This window comes from Eptesicus fuscus, chromosome 10, assembly GCF_027574615.1.
Source record: "Eptesicus fuscus isolate TK198812 chromosome 10, DD_ASM_mEF_20220401, whole genome shotgun sequence".
Classification (NCBI taxonomy): domain Eukaryota; kingdom Metazoa; phylum Chordata; class Mammalia; order Chiroptera; family Vespertilionidae; genus Eptesicus; species Eptesicus fuscus.
Genome location: NC_072482.1, coordinates 51322801 through 51339671, shown reverse-complemented (window position 1 = coordinate 51339671; position 16871 = coordinate 51322801). Strand labels below are relative to the sequence as shown.

The 16871-nt window shown below is 36.6% G+C and overlaps 1 protein-coding gene across 2 annotated transcripts in view; it reads right to left on the bottom strand.

The window, feature by feature from the left end:
* Positions 1-1201: 1201 nt before the first annotated feature.
* FHL5 (four and a half LIM domains 5) overlaps positions 1202-16871 on the bottom strand; it is a 33759-nt gene continuing 18089 nt past the window's right edge. For both annotated transcript variants that reach the window (XM_008151338.3, XM_028136335.2), the window contains 5 exons: positions 12206-12376; positions 10824-10998; positions 9809-9978; positions 5708-5894; positions 1202-1441 (listed from right to left, as the gene is read on the bottom strand). In XM_008151338.3, the coding sequence (XP_008149560.1) occupies positions 1278-1441; positions 5708-5894; positions 9809-9978; positions 10824-10998; positions 12206-12364 (855 nt within the window). In that variant the 5' untranslated portion in view covers positions 12365-12376 and the 3' untranslated portion in view covers positions 1202-1277. The remainder of the gene's footprint in view (positions 1442-5707; positions 5895-9808; positions 9979-10823; positions 10999-12205; positions 12377-16871) is intronic.

Below are 16871 nucleotides of genomic sequence, written 5' to 3'. Positions count from 1 at the left end.
GTGGAAAGTGTTGTCCAGGGCAGCTAGACTTTTCACTAAGGCCGTTACTTCCCTTGTGACCAATAAAAACAGACTTATTTGTAGAATGACTGCTTAGGGGTGAGAGTTCACCCCTGGGTCATGCCAGAGACTGAAGCTCTGGGGTGTGGTTGGTATGGGTGAGGTGGATGGCACAGGTGAGGAGGAACAGTGGGAGGGCTCATCTATAGCCCACATTGCTCCACTCTACTGCGTTACAGGTCCTGAATTACCAGCAGTGAATTATTCCTTTTCAGTTATTAATATTAGATTTCTTTAAAGCCTGCTTTTATGTCTTTCCATTAATCATCTATGTAATTTTAGAAGTCAAAATGCATGAGGCTCGGAGCTAATTATGCATTCTATTATGCCTTTAGATATCTGGATGAAAGTCATGTTCCAACACTCAATCCTTTCCCTAAAACTAATTTCCACAAGTGATGATTTAATGATCTATTTACTTTAAAGGTTTGCCTTGGGGACAATGATTATTCTGGTTAGCTAGCTTGAAAGGACAGACATTTTCTCTCATGAAATATGTAAGTCTTTAGAAAAATTATGTGGGCTTTGAAAATACATTTAATAAAACATGTTTTGACTCTCCCCAGGTAGAGAGAACCCATTATATTTATATAGTGTATCAGAGCCATTGATTAACCATGGGAACCAATGAGCTGTGGAAGCAGTGTAGATGAGGGCAAATTGCAGTTTTGTTTTTCAAAGCCAGTATGTGTGAATGAAAAAAGAATGATAAAATGACAGAATTCTTAAATGTGCTGATTGCTGATCAGTTTTCCCGGATCACTGTTTTATTATTCACATCACCGTATGTATCACTAGCTTGCTAGGAGCACAAACATTAGTCTTATGTAGGCCTTTTAATTTGATCTCTTAATTTCCTTTTTATTCTGCAGTTTTGAACAACATCTGTCTTCAGTACTAACATCCATGACTTCTATGTATAGGTGCTCTACTTGGTTACAATAAAGAGATATTTTTCCTATTACTTCTAACAGCAGAGTGCAGTATTTTGCAAGCAGAGGTTCCTTTGTGATTTAGTATATATTCATTTCTGTTAGACTGTGCTTTTTTTGAGCTCTTATAATACAGTTCAATCAGAATGTGTGCAAAACCCTTCTGCTATGAAGTTTACATTAATATTTTCTAAAACTCAAGTCAGAAATATGACTTCAACCAAGTTCCGGATTTAGTGAGAACAAAAGCAAGGTGGATGTTAGGTAGGGAAGGACCGTGCCCATCTAGATGTCAGTCTCCACCCCGGAGCCACATTTGCGGCAGAAGATTTCCTTGTCCTGGGTCAGGAAGCCTTCTCCCACCAAGGAGACTGAGCACTTCCCACAGTTAAAGCATTCGCTGTGCCACTGACGGTCTTGAAAGCAGATAAACTTGGCACCTCTGAGACCTGTAAAAAAATAGGAGAAAAAGAATAATCTATTCTTTCAATGAATAGGTTGAGCATTCAATCAGGATCTCTTGTAGGAACTGGAGGTGCAGAAAGATTACACGGAGGCAAGTAACCTCAAAAGGAATGCTGCCCCATTGCTCTGTATCCATCTGGGAATGTCACCCAAACAACAAATCCCTCTGATGAGATCCAGTCTGATTCCCAGTGAAAATTTTTCATTATCTACACAAGTAGGTAGAATTTGGATATAAAAAGCACATAATTTTGGAAGCAGATAAGGACTGCTAAGACAGATAAGGAAATACAGTGTAGTGCACTGGGAATAAATATTTAAATACAGACATCTTGCTCTTTTCTCTTGTTGTGCCCTTGTTTTCTTAGAGGCAACATTTGTATAAAATAAAATAAAATTGTACTTCATAGCCTGATGTCTGGTGTTTTGATGACTTTTAGTTCTCCTCCTTCTTTTTCCACGTTTAAATTTTACTTAGGATAAAGTTCTATGCTTATATTGTGGTTTGGGATACAATTTCCAAACGCCCCAAATCTAGACCTTTATCCAGATTATCATGTAGCTAGCCTAACATGATGACCTCATTACCTTGCCCAGAGACAACTTCAGCTTGTGACAAAGATCTGTGGATCTGATCACTCTGAAACCATGCTATCCCATGATTAGCTTCTAAGAAGTGCCTTGTCAGCCTTCAACACTTGGGCCTCACTTGAGCCATGGTGTTTGAAGAAAGGTAGAATTTGAGTCTTCAGTGGACACTATCTCTATATCCCTAATATGAATCCAAGGCACAGTTCAAGGAATTGGTTTTGAGAAGTTGTAGAAAAGGAGAAAGATCTAGGAATTGGAATATCCCTAAGCTTGGGTCTTTATTTATTTGCCAAGTTTTTTTCAAGTGACCTTAGTACTGTGAACTTCCCGTGATTTGTACTATAGAATGAGGCTAAAACAGTTCCATGTGCTTATTCACATATAATTTCCAAATAGTCCATTTGGAATGGTGAAGCAGAAAGAGTGAATAAGCATTCTATTTCAGATAAACTCTCCTTAATATTATAATGAACTTCTTTTCCACCCTAGAAACATTATTTGATTTCTTTACATATAATTTACTAATTCATAGATACATTTATATAAAATTATTCTACTTTCCTTGATTAAATAAATTTATAGCTTGCTATTTTTGGTGCTATCATCACTTTCTAATAAGAGTAAATCAATAATGAGCCAATTAATTCCTTTAATGTTATTCAAAACATTGATAAGCTGATTGCAAGAATGATGTTCTCTATAAATGTAAATCATCTCTGTTCATAAAACTAAGTATTACACATCTAGAATTGTGATGCTCATGAGTTTATTAGTAAGCCTGTACAGTGGCAAATGTAAAAACAATTCTGGAATTTTACAAAGAGGGGAAAAAACAGGAGCATCTGGTAGCAGGAATTTAAGAAAGGCCTGACTGATCCTGTGATGTTTATAAATTGTTTCAATTTTAGATATGCTTACGCCCTTAGGTCATGAGGGTCGTCTGCAGTAAGAGAGTCATTCAGGAAACAGGTCCTCAGCACTTGTTTTTATCTGGCTTCATTTACTCGCCAAAATTCAGTAAAATAAGAACTAACATTGATTGAACACTTAAAGACGAACCCATCAATATTCTAAGCCCTTTACATGTATTACTTCATATAACTCTCACCTCACCTTCATGGGGAAGATGTTATCACCAACCCTACTTTGCATACAGAAATTGACAGAGAGGTTAAACTCTTTGCCCAAATCACCCAGCTGGTAAGTGGCAGATCTGGATTTAATCCAAGGCCCTTTGGTTTCAGAGCCTATGTCTGCTCTTAACTCCACTAAATTAAGCCTGATTTTATCTTTTGTAAAAAAACAAAACCTGAAACATTAGCATCCCTTTCTGAAGAAATCATAATATTTGAAACCCCTTTTAGTTAAAATAAACAGAAATGAAAGAAGGCTAAGATGTAATCCTGCTCAACTCCTTATTTTGAAAATAAGGCCGATGAGGACCTCAGACATCATTCAGTGACTATAAAGTGTGTGAATTGTTTACCCACTTTCACACAATAGTCAGGAGCAGAGGCAAGACTAAGGTATGTAATTTACTCTCTAGTCCAAAGTACTTTGCACTACATCAAGCTGCTTCATTTATCTCCAAATGTTTGAAAGGCTAGTCTTATCTTAGAGGAAGAAAAAATATATTTTTACGTTGGGTTTGTTCAGATGGCTCAAATTCATTGTGATGGAATTAAAAATTTTTACCAGATGCCTTAGAGATTTAGTTAATATAAAATAGTATTTTTAAAACATTCTAACATAGTTCCTTACAGTGACATATTGTTTGCTTGAATGTGCAACTTTCAGAAGATATGATAGTATAAGAATTCTCTATGGAATGTTAGTTCAAATAGCTCAATTTAAAAGAAGCACTACTCTAGGACATATATAATAAGTATAAGAATTAGATAAAAAATATTAAAGCAAGTTGGAAGTTTAGTACCTAGTACCTCTCAGTTACAGAGCCAAAAGGAGGTTAAGATAATTATCAAAAGATGAGTTATTCTAAATTAAATAGATAATCTTGGATTACTTTTAGGTCAAATCTCTGGTTCCTGATCATCCTTATGTGATATCCAGAACACTGTGGTTTTTCTGTCTGAACCTTAAAAAGCTGAGCTCAGTAATCAACTTGCTACAATTCATCAGAAAAAAATTTCCTAGACACATGAATCTGTTATGGGTCAGAACTGAAACTCATCAAGTTCAGGGCTTGTGCAGGCTCTTTACAAACTAGTATTGGCCAGTTGGGCTCCCCCAAAGTTTTCAAATCTATTTTGAGTCGTGTAATTTTCTAATTTTCTCATGGAAGCACCCCCCCCCCCTTTTTTTTCTGACTAGTTCAAGAAAAGTGTTCTAGAATAAGTCAACTGAATCTGTTGGGTTTCGATGGCAGACTCCACTAAGGAGATTTTGGAGCTCCAGATACTATTGCATTTCTGTAAGACCCATTTTCTAGATAAAATCAAGGAAGATAATGGCTTTTTCTCTTGACTTCAGGAGTTGTCAGATGTGTAAAAGATTCATGAAGATTCAACTTTTATTTTGTGAAACATCTGAAGATGGAGGAGAAGGAGAGGGATACAATAATCTTTAATTCCATGTTACATAAACTGAGCTAAAATATGAAATATTATCTAAGAATACTAGGCATGGGGAGTTCTGCCACATCATTCAGTGACTATAAATTACCTAGCAGAGTGATGGTGGGGCTTCTCAGGTGCCATGCTAGCTTTAGTTCTTTTACTACAGGGTAAGCATTTTAGAAGGGTCTCTGAGGAAAAGGCAATGCTTTGTTTGTTTGTTGCCTTGAAAATCTACTTAACACAGATTGATTTACCACTTACGCTATTTTCAAATCATGCCATGTATACTTTTGTTTCTGCAGCAGAACACTATCTGGTTTTATTTCATCTATTCATGATTAAAACTTAATGCATGGGAAAAGAGAATAATACACTTGTTAGAAACATTTTAAAATGAAGTATAATTAATTCGTAACCTATGCTACCCTAAGTAGTACAGCTTTGGATTTCTGTACAATACTTACATTTAATTAAAACTTTTTTCATTTTTAAGGCCCTTTCATCCTTGTTTGGAATTAATCAGGATTTTTATTTTCAAATATCCCTTCCTTCCACTCGAATCCTTAAAGGTCCACCTCAGACCAGGCCTCCTCATGAAGGTCAGCTCATCCTGTTCTCCTCTTCCTCTGATCTTTTCTTTTATTGAGAGTTAGTACCATTACATTTAGCATTAATAAGCCTCTAGAGTAGGGGTGGGGAACCTTTTTTCTGCCAAGAGCCATTTGGATATTTATAACATCATTCACAGGCCATACAAAATTATCAACTTAAAAATTAGCCTGCTATATTTGGTCAAACATATACTTAACTCACTCCTAATGCCTTGACAGGGCCAAACCAAATGATTTCATTGGCCTTATACCAAACAATTTCACAGGCCTCTAGAGCATAGCTACCCTAATTATAATCTATATTTGCCTGGAAGGGTCTGTGTAATAATTATGCTTATATATTTTGTGTTTATCTAGAAAAAGAAACATAAGGAAAAGATTACCCCTCCTTTTTTCCCCCAGAGTGAACTATATAGCATTTACGTAGCCATAACTGTCTCATGGAAGGACTGTATTCAACTAAAGAACTCACCAGTAATGGGTTTGGCGCAGGCTACACACTTTTTGGCATAAAGATGGTTGTAGCAGTCCAAGCAGAATGGATAATCATCTCTGGACATAAACTCTTCATCACAGAGCTCTTTCCTGCAGCCGCTACACAGAAAACACTCTTTATGCCATGGCTGGTCATGAAATGTTATCCAACCTGAAGTTATCACCTGCCAAAGGATCACAAAAAAAGGTAATGACCCTGGGAGCTGTAAGAATTCAGACCTTTTGCGATTCTCTTCTATGTCCACAGGTGATGCTTTAGGCTACTTGATCATCTTGTGTCAGGGTGTCCTTTTCCGAAGATTTTTTTGGATGGATATGAGAATCAAAAGGCTAGAGAGATATGAACTGGGGATACATATCCTAATTTTTCTCCCATAATGGAACAGAAAGGAAACAGGACTATAATGGAGCCATAAAAAATAAAAAGAAGTCGGCTGTTGATTTCTTTGCTTATCTTTCTATGACTTTCTTGTTGGTCTTCAAAGATCTGCCATTAGATCTAAAATATTTTCTATGCTCTGTTCTTATTTCCATGTTTGCCTTTTAAGGATGCTGAATAGAAAGCTTTTTTTCCTGAAGGCTTCCCTCCAGGCTCTAGAATATCCAGCAGTAACAGCCTTGAATGGAATGGATAAGTACCATCATCTGTTAGTAACGAGCTAAACTTCTGAAGTGTTTGTTTGGTCTTCAGCCCTGTGCTGAGGGATGGCCTCTTCTTACTATTCTCAACATACCTATGCAGTAGGGACTATTATCTTTTCCCCTTATGAGATGAGTAAGTACTTGGGGTTAGAGTGGTTGTTCCTTGCCAGGGTCACACAGAGCTAGAGCTAGCATTCAAATCTGCACAGTCTGATCCCATGTGCTTAAACATTAATACAATACTGAGGCAAGATAACATTGCAATGGTAAACAGTTGATAAGTTCTTGTTGAATGAGTAAATAAACACCAAGGGGAAGAGTGTTTGGAAAGCAATTCCAATATTGTATCTAGCACAAATGGGATACTGTGGGCAACAGTGAAAGTTTTCAGCTTTACGACTCTAAGAGCACTGGTTGTACATTGATGTGTGATGGGCTAGAGTTTTGTCAGAGATGGTTATTATTCCTCCATAATGTGTGTTTTTTTATACCAGTTTAATCCTTGGGTTCTACTTTTTAAAAGGCAGAGACATCTTTCTTTGGGATAATAGAGGTAAAAACGTGTGTAACAATTTTTAAGTCATAGCACCTTTCAGAACCATGGTTATTGACCTGAAGTAGCTGTGGAACTTGGCATGTGTTCATGTAAATGTCTTAAAATGACTGAAGCAATGTTGTAGCTGAGATGGTTCTTGTAACCTTTGTATTTCAATGAAGTAGATAAGCCATTAAAATGTTATTTGCCTGTGATATAGTTTTTTTTTATTTCTTTATTGATTAAGGTATTACATATGTGTCATTATTCCCCTATTACCCCCCACCTCCCATTCATGCCCCCACTCCCCTGTTGTCTGTGTCCATTGGTTAGGCTTATATGCATGCAAATAAGTCCTTTGGTTGATCTCTCCCCCTTACCCCCACCCTCCCCTACCTTCCCTGAGGTTTGACTTTCTGATTGATGTTTCTCTGTCTCTGAATCTATTTTGTTCATCAGTTTATGTTGTTCATTTTATTCCACAAATGAGTGAGATTTAAAATGATTATTCTAAAGATATTTTAAAAAATGACAAAAAAATATCTTAAAAATTAAAGGTATTATGAAAAAAAGTTATTTTTTCCTAAAGGGAAAAAAGTACACTATTCTAAATAAGTAAATGGGAAACATGATGGTGTGTGTGAACACAAGCAATTTAAAATACTCCCTACTGACTTTAAATGCCTTACAGCAGGCACAGCAGAATCCAAGATTCCTTTGATTTGTTTGGTCAAATGATTAGCAGGCAATGCTTGAAAGATTCAAACTTGAAAAAAATGTGTTCACAGCAAAGTAAAACTTGATATGTACAGCAAAGACTGTTTAATTAGGGAGAAGACACTCTGGGACATTAAAACAGATTGCTTGTTATCATGTTCCTTTTGAAGAGGCAGGTGGGCTAAGATAAAGTCTAATATCTAAGCTTAGTTTTTACCACCGATTGATGCCAGGATTTAGATCAAGTTTCATCTCTGAAAAGTGGAGGCAATAATGATTTTACATTCAGTAGATGACGGCTGATAAATTGCAGAATACTCTATCTGAACCTTGACATGTTTGAATTCAAAGCACTTGTAGTTTGAGGTTACTTGCTGTTGGGTAGAAAATAAAATTTAGTTTCACAAAATAAAATTTATGAAAAAAACTTCTAAGTGCCTGATTGCCAAGTAGTTTTGTCTAATTTTTAAAAAAATATTTGATATTTGGTTAGATTGAAACAAACAGTTTTTCTTCAGATTGGATCACTTTGATGAGAAACATTTATATCCAACTTTCCTTAAAGAATTTATGGCTTAAACATTAAATAGAAAATAATGTGGTGTGTCATGATCTGTCTATTATCCAATATAAACATTTCATAAATTTTTAGTGACTTCAAGCCAAGTCCTAAATATAGGATAGGTTCCTACAACCTGGGAAATGCCAGAGGTTTGGCCCCAGACAGTGCTCAGCAGCTGATGTACTAGAGAAGTTCCCTTCTTGAATCTTTACAGTATTCGAATAAACTTTATATTGTGTGCCCAATAAGTGACATTAAGATAATTCCCTTAAGTCTCATTACCATTTTAAAGTAAATCTTTAAGAAACAGTAAAAAAAAAAAATGGCCAACTTCATTGCCCCTCAAAATAGTGAGATAAATCTATTCATTTTTATTTCCAGCATCTGTTTCTAAATGTATGTCATTGACTCTGATAATTCTTTGGAGCTTCACATGTTACAGAGTCATTGAGTCTGACTATTTCTTTTGAAGTCATTTTCCAAGTCAGTGTTTCTGGTAGAGTAATGGAAGTCTTTGGGTATAAGATGTCATGTTCTATCATTTGTAAGTTTCAGCCATCATTATAGTGTAATTTAAGAATTATAGCTTAGAGGTTTATTGATGCCATCTCAAATGCAGTAGTAGTATTCTAAATATGCCTAGAAAATTACTGTGTGTGTTTGTATGCACGTGTGTTTATTTATGCATTTGTAGAAAGTGGTAATGAGACCTCTAGCTTTCCAGATGCAAGAATACAAAAGGTCTTAAGAGATCTGCCAAAGTAGCCCATATATCAAAAGTGTTGAGAAATCACTGTAGTAATCCAATGAATTTTCATGATTCAGCTTTCTCATCACAATTTATAGTGCTATTTTAAACTTATGATGCCTCAGGGTCAAGGATTTCTTCGAGAACATCAATATATATTTTATAGACTATAGACAGGTTTTATAAAGGTGACAAAGATGAGCAACTTTTTCACAAAATAAGCTTAGAGAATAAAAAAGAGTTGGGCAAAGTTTACTCGAAAAAAGTGACTTTTTTTTTTCTATTGGAAAATATGTTTGGAATGAATATCAAAGTTAAAGGAAGTGAAGGAAGCCACTCAAAGATCTTAGTCTTCTGTCTTTGTGTTTAATGAATTTCCCTAATGATCTCCCTCGAGCCTCCCTATCTACTCTTTAGAAACATAAAAGCTTCAAGCCAGAAGACATTTGTATTGCTGAGACATAATGTGAGGAGTTAAACATCTTGTTTAAATTGGTTCACTTTATCACTCTGTGAGACAAATCCATATTTCTCTGAAATGAAGTGGGTCAAAAGTTATTTTCTTTGCAATATTTTCTTCAAAGGGAGGTGTGTGTTCTCTACTAGAATACATGAAATTAGTGAAAAGCAGTGAATAGAACCGGAATATCAAGTCACTTGAGATGTTGGAATATTAAATTAATGTTCTGGGTGGAATTTTATGGTGAGAAAAATAGATGGCCATCCTCAATGTGACAGGTAGTGCTTTGGACATGTTGGAATTCACACTAAACACAAATGTAACCTGGTAGTATCTGTTCACTTCCACTATATAGTACAGCTAAAAGGCAGTGGTCTGGAAGATTCCACAAACTTAACCTCTTTAGATAATTACCTTCTTACAAAAGTTGCAGTAGTGAGCAAACTCCTTCTGAAAACACCGCACACAGTAATTGCCACTCTCTTTGGAAATCAAAGGTTTAGTTCCTATTGGCTGTCGGCAATGCTCACACACAAAACAGGTTTCATGCCAGTAGTTTCCCTTAAATTCCATTTTGCGGGAACCTGTACCCCAAAAGTAATAACCTGTTAGTACAAATCAAGCATAACTTTATAGCCTTTTAAGAGAAGATATGTCAAATTACTTAAAAAATATATTTTAAAGTTAAGGTGATAAATTAATTATCCCTATAAAAATAATGTTTTGTTGGCTTCCAAAATATTTATCTGGGGAAAAAAAAAGTAAAGAGTTCAGACATGATGACAGTTCATCACTCTTTCACTGAAAAGTGTTGTGCATTGGAAGTTACAATTTTGAAATGTGCAAGTGTTATAAGTAGAGACTCCAAAAGGCTGCACGTAGTTTAGATAAATTGGGCCATAATCATCATTACAGGACTATTAGGAATGCCAAGGGCACAAACTCATAAGACTGATGCTGTGAAGTTATGATCAACTAGAAAATATTGAATCCATAATAAGAAAATAAGAAAGTCATGTTCTTATGCTGCTGTCTATACAGATTGAGAAGAGCATCAAAATCACAGAGAATTAGTGTTTGCCTAAAAGTGTAATGATTACATGGATCCTTGTCTTCCCTACGAGAGAACAAGACTGCCACTGGTTATATCTAGGACAGGGTGTGTAATGCAATGTTAGCATTATTGGTATAGATTTTATCTTTAATCTATGGCTCACATTCTCATTCAAAATGTTTCTATGACCTAGGTTTAAGACAGAAGTAATAATGGCTTATTTCTACAGTATACTAAGTGAGATCAAGGGATAGCAGGAAAGGTATTTTTCTCAGAAGCATGTTTTTGTTGTTAGCTAGTGTACTCTTCTGTGCTTGGGCTTAATTGAAAGCACGGTTACTTCGGTTAGTGACCAGCACTCCCCGTGGATCTTACCAGGCATGATGGTCTTCTTGCAGTGGAAGCACTTGGAGGAGCACTCATTAGAATAGCACTCCGAGCATAGCAGGCGCTCATCCTTGGCAGCAAAAGGCTTTTCCACCAAAGAGTGATTGCATTTGGCACAGTTGAAGCATATTTCATGCCAGTGCCGGCCTTTGTAACAAAGATCCTCGGAGACAGTGAATAAAAGTTAATTAAATGTGTTTCAACAAAACAAGCCATTTTATAAGACAAAACTGAACACTCCTGGGACTCTGGTGCCAGTAGGCTGTGTTGGTAGCTTGAGGGAAAGTTGTTATTGCTACCATTACCCATTGAGAGGAGACTGGGGCAGTTAAGAGCTAGAGCCTGGGGCTTTGTTGGTTGGAAAATAAGTGGGCCCTCTCCTATTTCTTCAAATTTCCTCTGCCTTCCTTTTATAAACAAGAGAGGCTTGTCATGGAATAATCTTTACTTTTATTTTATTTTTAAATATTTTTATTGCTTTTTTAGAGAGAGAAGAATGGAGAAAAAGAGAAACATCAATGTGAGAGTGAAACATTGATCATTGCCTCCTGCACACCCCCTATCAGAGATCAAGCCCAAAACCTGGGCATGTGCCCTGACCTGGAATCAAACCAGCAACCTCTCGGTGCATAGACGACGCCCAACCATTGAGCTACACTGGCTAGAGACAATCTTTACTTTTAGGGTGTTATCTTACTAGAGGCCCAATGCACAAAATTCGTGCAAGAGGAGGCCTTCCTTCCCGTGGCTGCCGGCACCGGCTTCCCTCTGGCACACGGACCTGGGCTTCCCTTGCAGCCCTGGCTTCGTCAGGAAGAATGTTTGGTCTAATTAGCATATTATGCTTTTATTATTATAGATTATTATTTGAGATTTAACTAAAAAAAAATCTCAACACCACCTAGCTAAAATAAAGGCAAAATAAATGAAAAAGAAAAAATGCAATAATTTGCTTTGTAGGAGGAATGAGCTATACGTGAGAAAGGCATCGGCGCACAATGGGTGTGGAGATGAGACTGATTTGAAGCCAGAAAATAGATTCTTGAATCTTTACACATTCTATTATCTATATATTTATTTATTTATACTCTTGTGATTTCAGAAATAACACAACATTTTATTGGTGTAACTTTTGGGCACCAATATTTAGCATCCTAAACTATCTCCTAAAATCATTGCAAGGATTAAGGTATATGTTATATTTAATAGTGCTGAGCATGGTGCCTGGAGCTTGATTGATGGTAACTTTGAAGATCCTTATACCCAGTAGCAGAGCAGTAGAGTATTAACAGTTAACTAAAGGAAAAGAGGCATTCCAAAGCATTTGTCTGCTCATATGCAATAATCCTGTGATCTGAGAGAAGACCTACCTTGGAACCTGATTCAATTGCTTCTTTGCACTCCTCACAATAGTTACAAAAGACGCGATCATAACATTTGAGGCAGTATGGATTGCCATCCTTCAGCATAAATTTCTTCCCAAGAAGTGATACTGAGCAGTATTGACAGTCAAATTGAGAAGCTGTCATTTTGCTTCAATCCTGTAAATAAGAAAATGATCCATGTATATAAAAACAAATTTTGTTGATGAGAGAGATTATAAAGCCTCAATACAATGTGAGTCAAGCACTGAAATGAATTTGTGTTTTCTTAAGAGCAAATTCACCAATTTAGGAATAAATGCGGTAGCCATGCTGACACAGAGGGATTTGGGAAAGGCTCCTCTCCGATCCTGGCAGTTCCTGTGTGTTTTGCTAACAAAGTGCATCAAGCGGGGCAGCCAGTTTGTGGAAAACCTCTTGCATTCATCATTCATTAAAGGTGGCATTCAATGAGAATGTGCTATGTGTTGAAATAGGATGGTTCCACCTCAGGGATATAAATATGAACTGTTGATAGGGCTTTCACTAGCTGTCATCACTTGCTTTTTTGCTGGAGAGGTCTAGAGGCGGAATTCCGTGGAAATAAGAAGTCTTTTTTACTCAAACTGCAATAGAAGTCATTAATCAAGTACAGGACATTTTCTAGGCCATTCTTTTAGTTCTTAAATCTTTGTTGGGTACCTAATGATTTGGACACATTAGTCCTAAGATCTTCCTGTACCATATACTCTCCTTTGGGACATGCTACCTACTTGTGGCTTCAAATATTCCATTGACTCCAAGCTCTATAGCTTTAGCCTGTTTATGACTTGCTTCCTGGACATCTCATTTAAATGGCCCACCCCAATACCAAGATGACCAAATAAAACTCTTCAGTTGGTAGGATGCAGTCCAAGCACCAGGTCTTTGTGACTGCAGTTGAGCAATTGCCCAGATGCAGAAGTGCAGATAAAAGCATAAATGATAGGAAGAGCCATAGCCTTCTTTAGGCTTTAGGGCTAAACTAACATATATATAGAACAAATAAATAGCAGCAGCAGCAGCAGCATCTTACAGGATGAAACACTGATATGAAATCTAAAGCCAAAGCCAGAATAAGAATTCGAGTTATTTTATAAATCTAGGAAAACATTAAAGAACAAAACATAAAGATGTCAAAGGATTTAATTAGGCCTTGAACATGTGTTTCTCATTGTCATCAAAAGCAGTAGCACTGATTTTATTCTTAAGTGAGATTTGTCATTTCTGGATTTACTAGAACATATTAAGAGCTATGAATATTTTTTAAATTTCCATCTCAGAATTTTTTTTAATTTTAGCTAAATCAGAAGGTAAATTAATTAGTATAATGCATTTTACAGCATTATACATGCTAGTTTTTATTTGCTACATTTAAATTGTATTCCAACACATTTTTCCTTCTTTCATTTTAATGACATTTCCAGCAGAGTGTCTTGCTGCATATACATTGATTCTGTATATAGTAGTTTTGCTATAGTGTTCTTCACTAATAGAGGAAACACCGAGGATTTGGAACATGTGAGTCTTTCCCCAAGGAATATGAAAATTCAGACTAGAAAGTTCCCAATGGAACATCCCAAAATTATCTATCTGCAAGGAACATTGAATTCTGTATTTGATTAATTTCCCAGAAATGCCCCTTCCTCGTGAGTACAAGTACACTCAATATGTTACTGAGGGAGTGGAGACAGGAGGAAATAGAGCTGATTCCCTTGAAAGACTTTAAAATGAAAGTTTTATTCTCATTTACAGTGATGAAGTGTTTATCTCTTAATAGTGAAATAGGGCATATACTTCTAACTTTTATCACTTAATATGAAAAATGTCATTTTCATCATGATACTTATTTAACCTTAGATGTGTAGAATAGCACCCTGAAGATAGCCCCTCAGAACTGGGAACTCCCTAAGTAATTCCACTTTGCAAGGTTTTTAGTATATTATAAAATGAAGAAACAACAAAAAAGATTACAAAATTGGTAGATAGCTTCAAATATATAGGAAGTGTTTAATTTCTTAAGTCAAATTGTAATTTCTTATACTTTACATATATTAGAGATATTCTTTTCTACATGTCATATTTTAATTTCTAAAGAGTTTTTAAAATAAGAGGATGATAAATAAGTAGAAGTAATATATCCTTTCCTTATGTTTGTCAACAGAGAAATAATCCAGATGTGTGTAGCATGACCAGAGAAGGGTTTTGGGAGCTGATGGTAGGCATGGAAATTGTCCAGACAAGGAAGATCCAGGAGGCTGTAGGCTGATGCAAAGGGTCGACTGCTGAGGGGGACCATTTGAGATGCAAGAGACGGGAGGAAACAATAAAGTTCTCCCTCTGTCTCTCAGTACTCAGTTACCATGGAAATGTGCAAAGCAAGGACATGATTCCAATATACACGAGCTTCATACATGAGCACCACACAAGTTAAGAACAACCTGTACATGTCCTATTACTTTCCTGCTGTAGATTGCAAGTTTCAAAAATGAGAGGGCTCTTCCATCCTATAATGGAGTTGAAATGTACTAGATAATAATGTGGGCATTCTGGTTTTCAATGTGTCTATGTGGGTGTGCTTTAGAGGAATTTTATTTACTTGAGGGAATTAAATGACCATATACCTTCATTGTAAATATCAATTATAAATTACTACATTGATTTGATTACAGCCTTTTGTTTCCCATTAAGGCAGATAATACTATGTAAAATCATCACATTGTTTACATGTATTAAAATAGAGGATATACAGTAACTAAGATTACTTGTATCTCTGTAAGTTTTGCTAAATATATGCAAGTGATGCCATAACCACTACTTTTGCACATATGCCCAAGTGCACTGTTCTGTACAGTTTGACTTCTGGCTTAATTTTCATCTGGTTATTCACAGTAGCTTCACTCTGCCTGCATAAATACATGAGCTATGCTCATCTGAAAGTGCCACAGGACTATTTCAATTGCCCATTCAGGTCTTTCCTTGATTTTGTAAAGCAAATTTGATTTTGTTTTTCTTTAGGAAAGAACTTGAAAGAATTTAAATATAAATGGCATAAGGAATATTAAATTGCTCTTGGGAAATGTTACTACAAAATGTTGAAGTCTTTGAAGCATATCTGATTGATATACCAAACTTGGATGGAGACAGAAACTGGATGCAGAATCTTAATTTGAACTATACTTAACTGAATACTTAACTGAATTTACCCGTGGTCATTTTCCCATTCAGGATTATAATTAGGATTGCTGCTCTGAGGGTAGGCAGGGGTTGATGGCCAGTCAAGAGCATTTTGGAAGCCTCACTGAACAAACTATAGTGCTCTATGCTATATACAGAGTTACAGAAACCATTGATAGTGCTTAGTTATCCAAGCCAGGCATTACCCTTACCCAGAAGTTTTGACTTCAGGTTAAAGACATTAGTACATTATTAAAATGTTTTTTTAAGTGTTTTTCCCTAAGGCAGTGGTCGGCAAACTCATTAGTCAACAGAGCGGCAAACCGTGGCTCGCAAGCCACACGTGGCTCATGAGACGCAGTTTGCCGACCACTGACCTAGTCTCCTAAGGCAACTGTTCAATCATTCTCTTCTCCTCCTTCATTGACTGCACCCCTACATGTTTATTGGGTATTACGCATCCTATTGATTCCACTTCAGAAGCATTCCTTAAATCTTTTCTTTTTTATCTTAACATTTGTTATTGATGTCAGAGAGGAAGGGAGAGAGAGAGAGGTAGAAACATTGATGATGAGAAAGAACCATTGATTGGCTGCTTCCTGCATGTCCCACACTGGGGATCAAGCTTAAAACCCAGGCATGTGCCCTGACTGGAAATAGAACTGCGACCTCCTGGTTCATAGGTCGATGCTCAACCACTGAGCCACGCCAGCAGGGCAACACACTTAAATCTTAATTTAGGCTCTTCACATATCTCTGATGGATTACAGTGGTTTATATCAAACTGAAGATATTATTAAAGATGTCTTACTCTCTTGAGTGGAACCAAGCACATTACTACATGACTTCTGTTCTCTGATGATAAGCTCAATATCCCCAGGGAGTTCCAGAATGTCCTCCACAATGCTCAATAAAAATCTTTCTCAGATTCATTTGGTCTCTCTTCCCTCGTGGAAAACCTCCCAATGGCTCTTCTTTGTGAAAGTCTAAACCCTCTACTTAGCTTAGAGACCCTGTACTAGCTTTTCTCATTTTCCTACTATTTCTCTATCCCTTTCCTAACCCTACACTGTGCAACACATTCACACACCCCACCTATGCTTTAGCCACTTCTCATGACTTCTTATTCTTTAAAAACATTATGTCCTTTTATGCCTTCGAGCCTTCGCACGTGACTTTTCTTTGAGCTCTAATGCCCTCCTCCTTGTCCTCCACTGAGTTTGTCCACCTGATGATTTTCCTCATTAGTCAAAGTCCAGTTAAAAATCCTTCCCTCAGTAACTTTCTCATACCTCTCATACCTGTGCTCATTAGTTCATACAGGTGCCCGTTTTCTCTTGCACCAGGCTTTGTGTTAGTTGCTTTGCCCTGTGTGTGTCTTCCTCACTTGTTAGCTCCTCGAGAGTAAGGATGTTGCTTATTTCATCTGTGTGTCTCAGGTCTGAGCATAGCAGGTCTT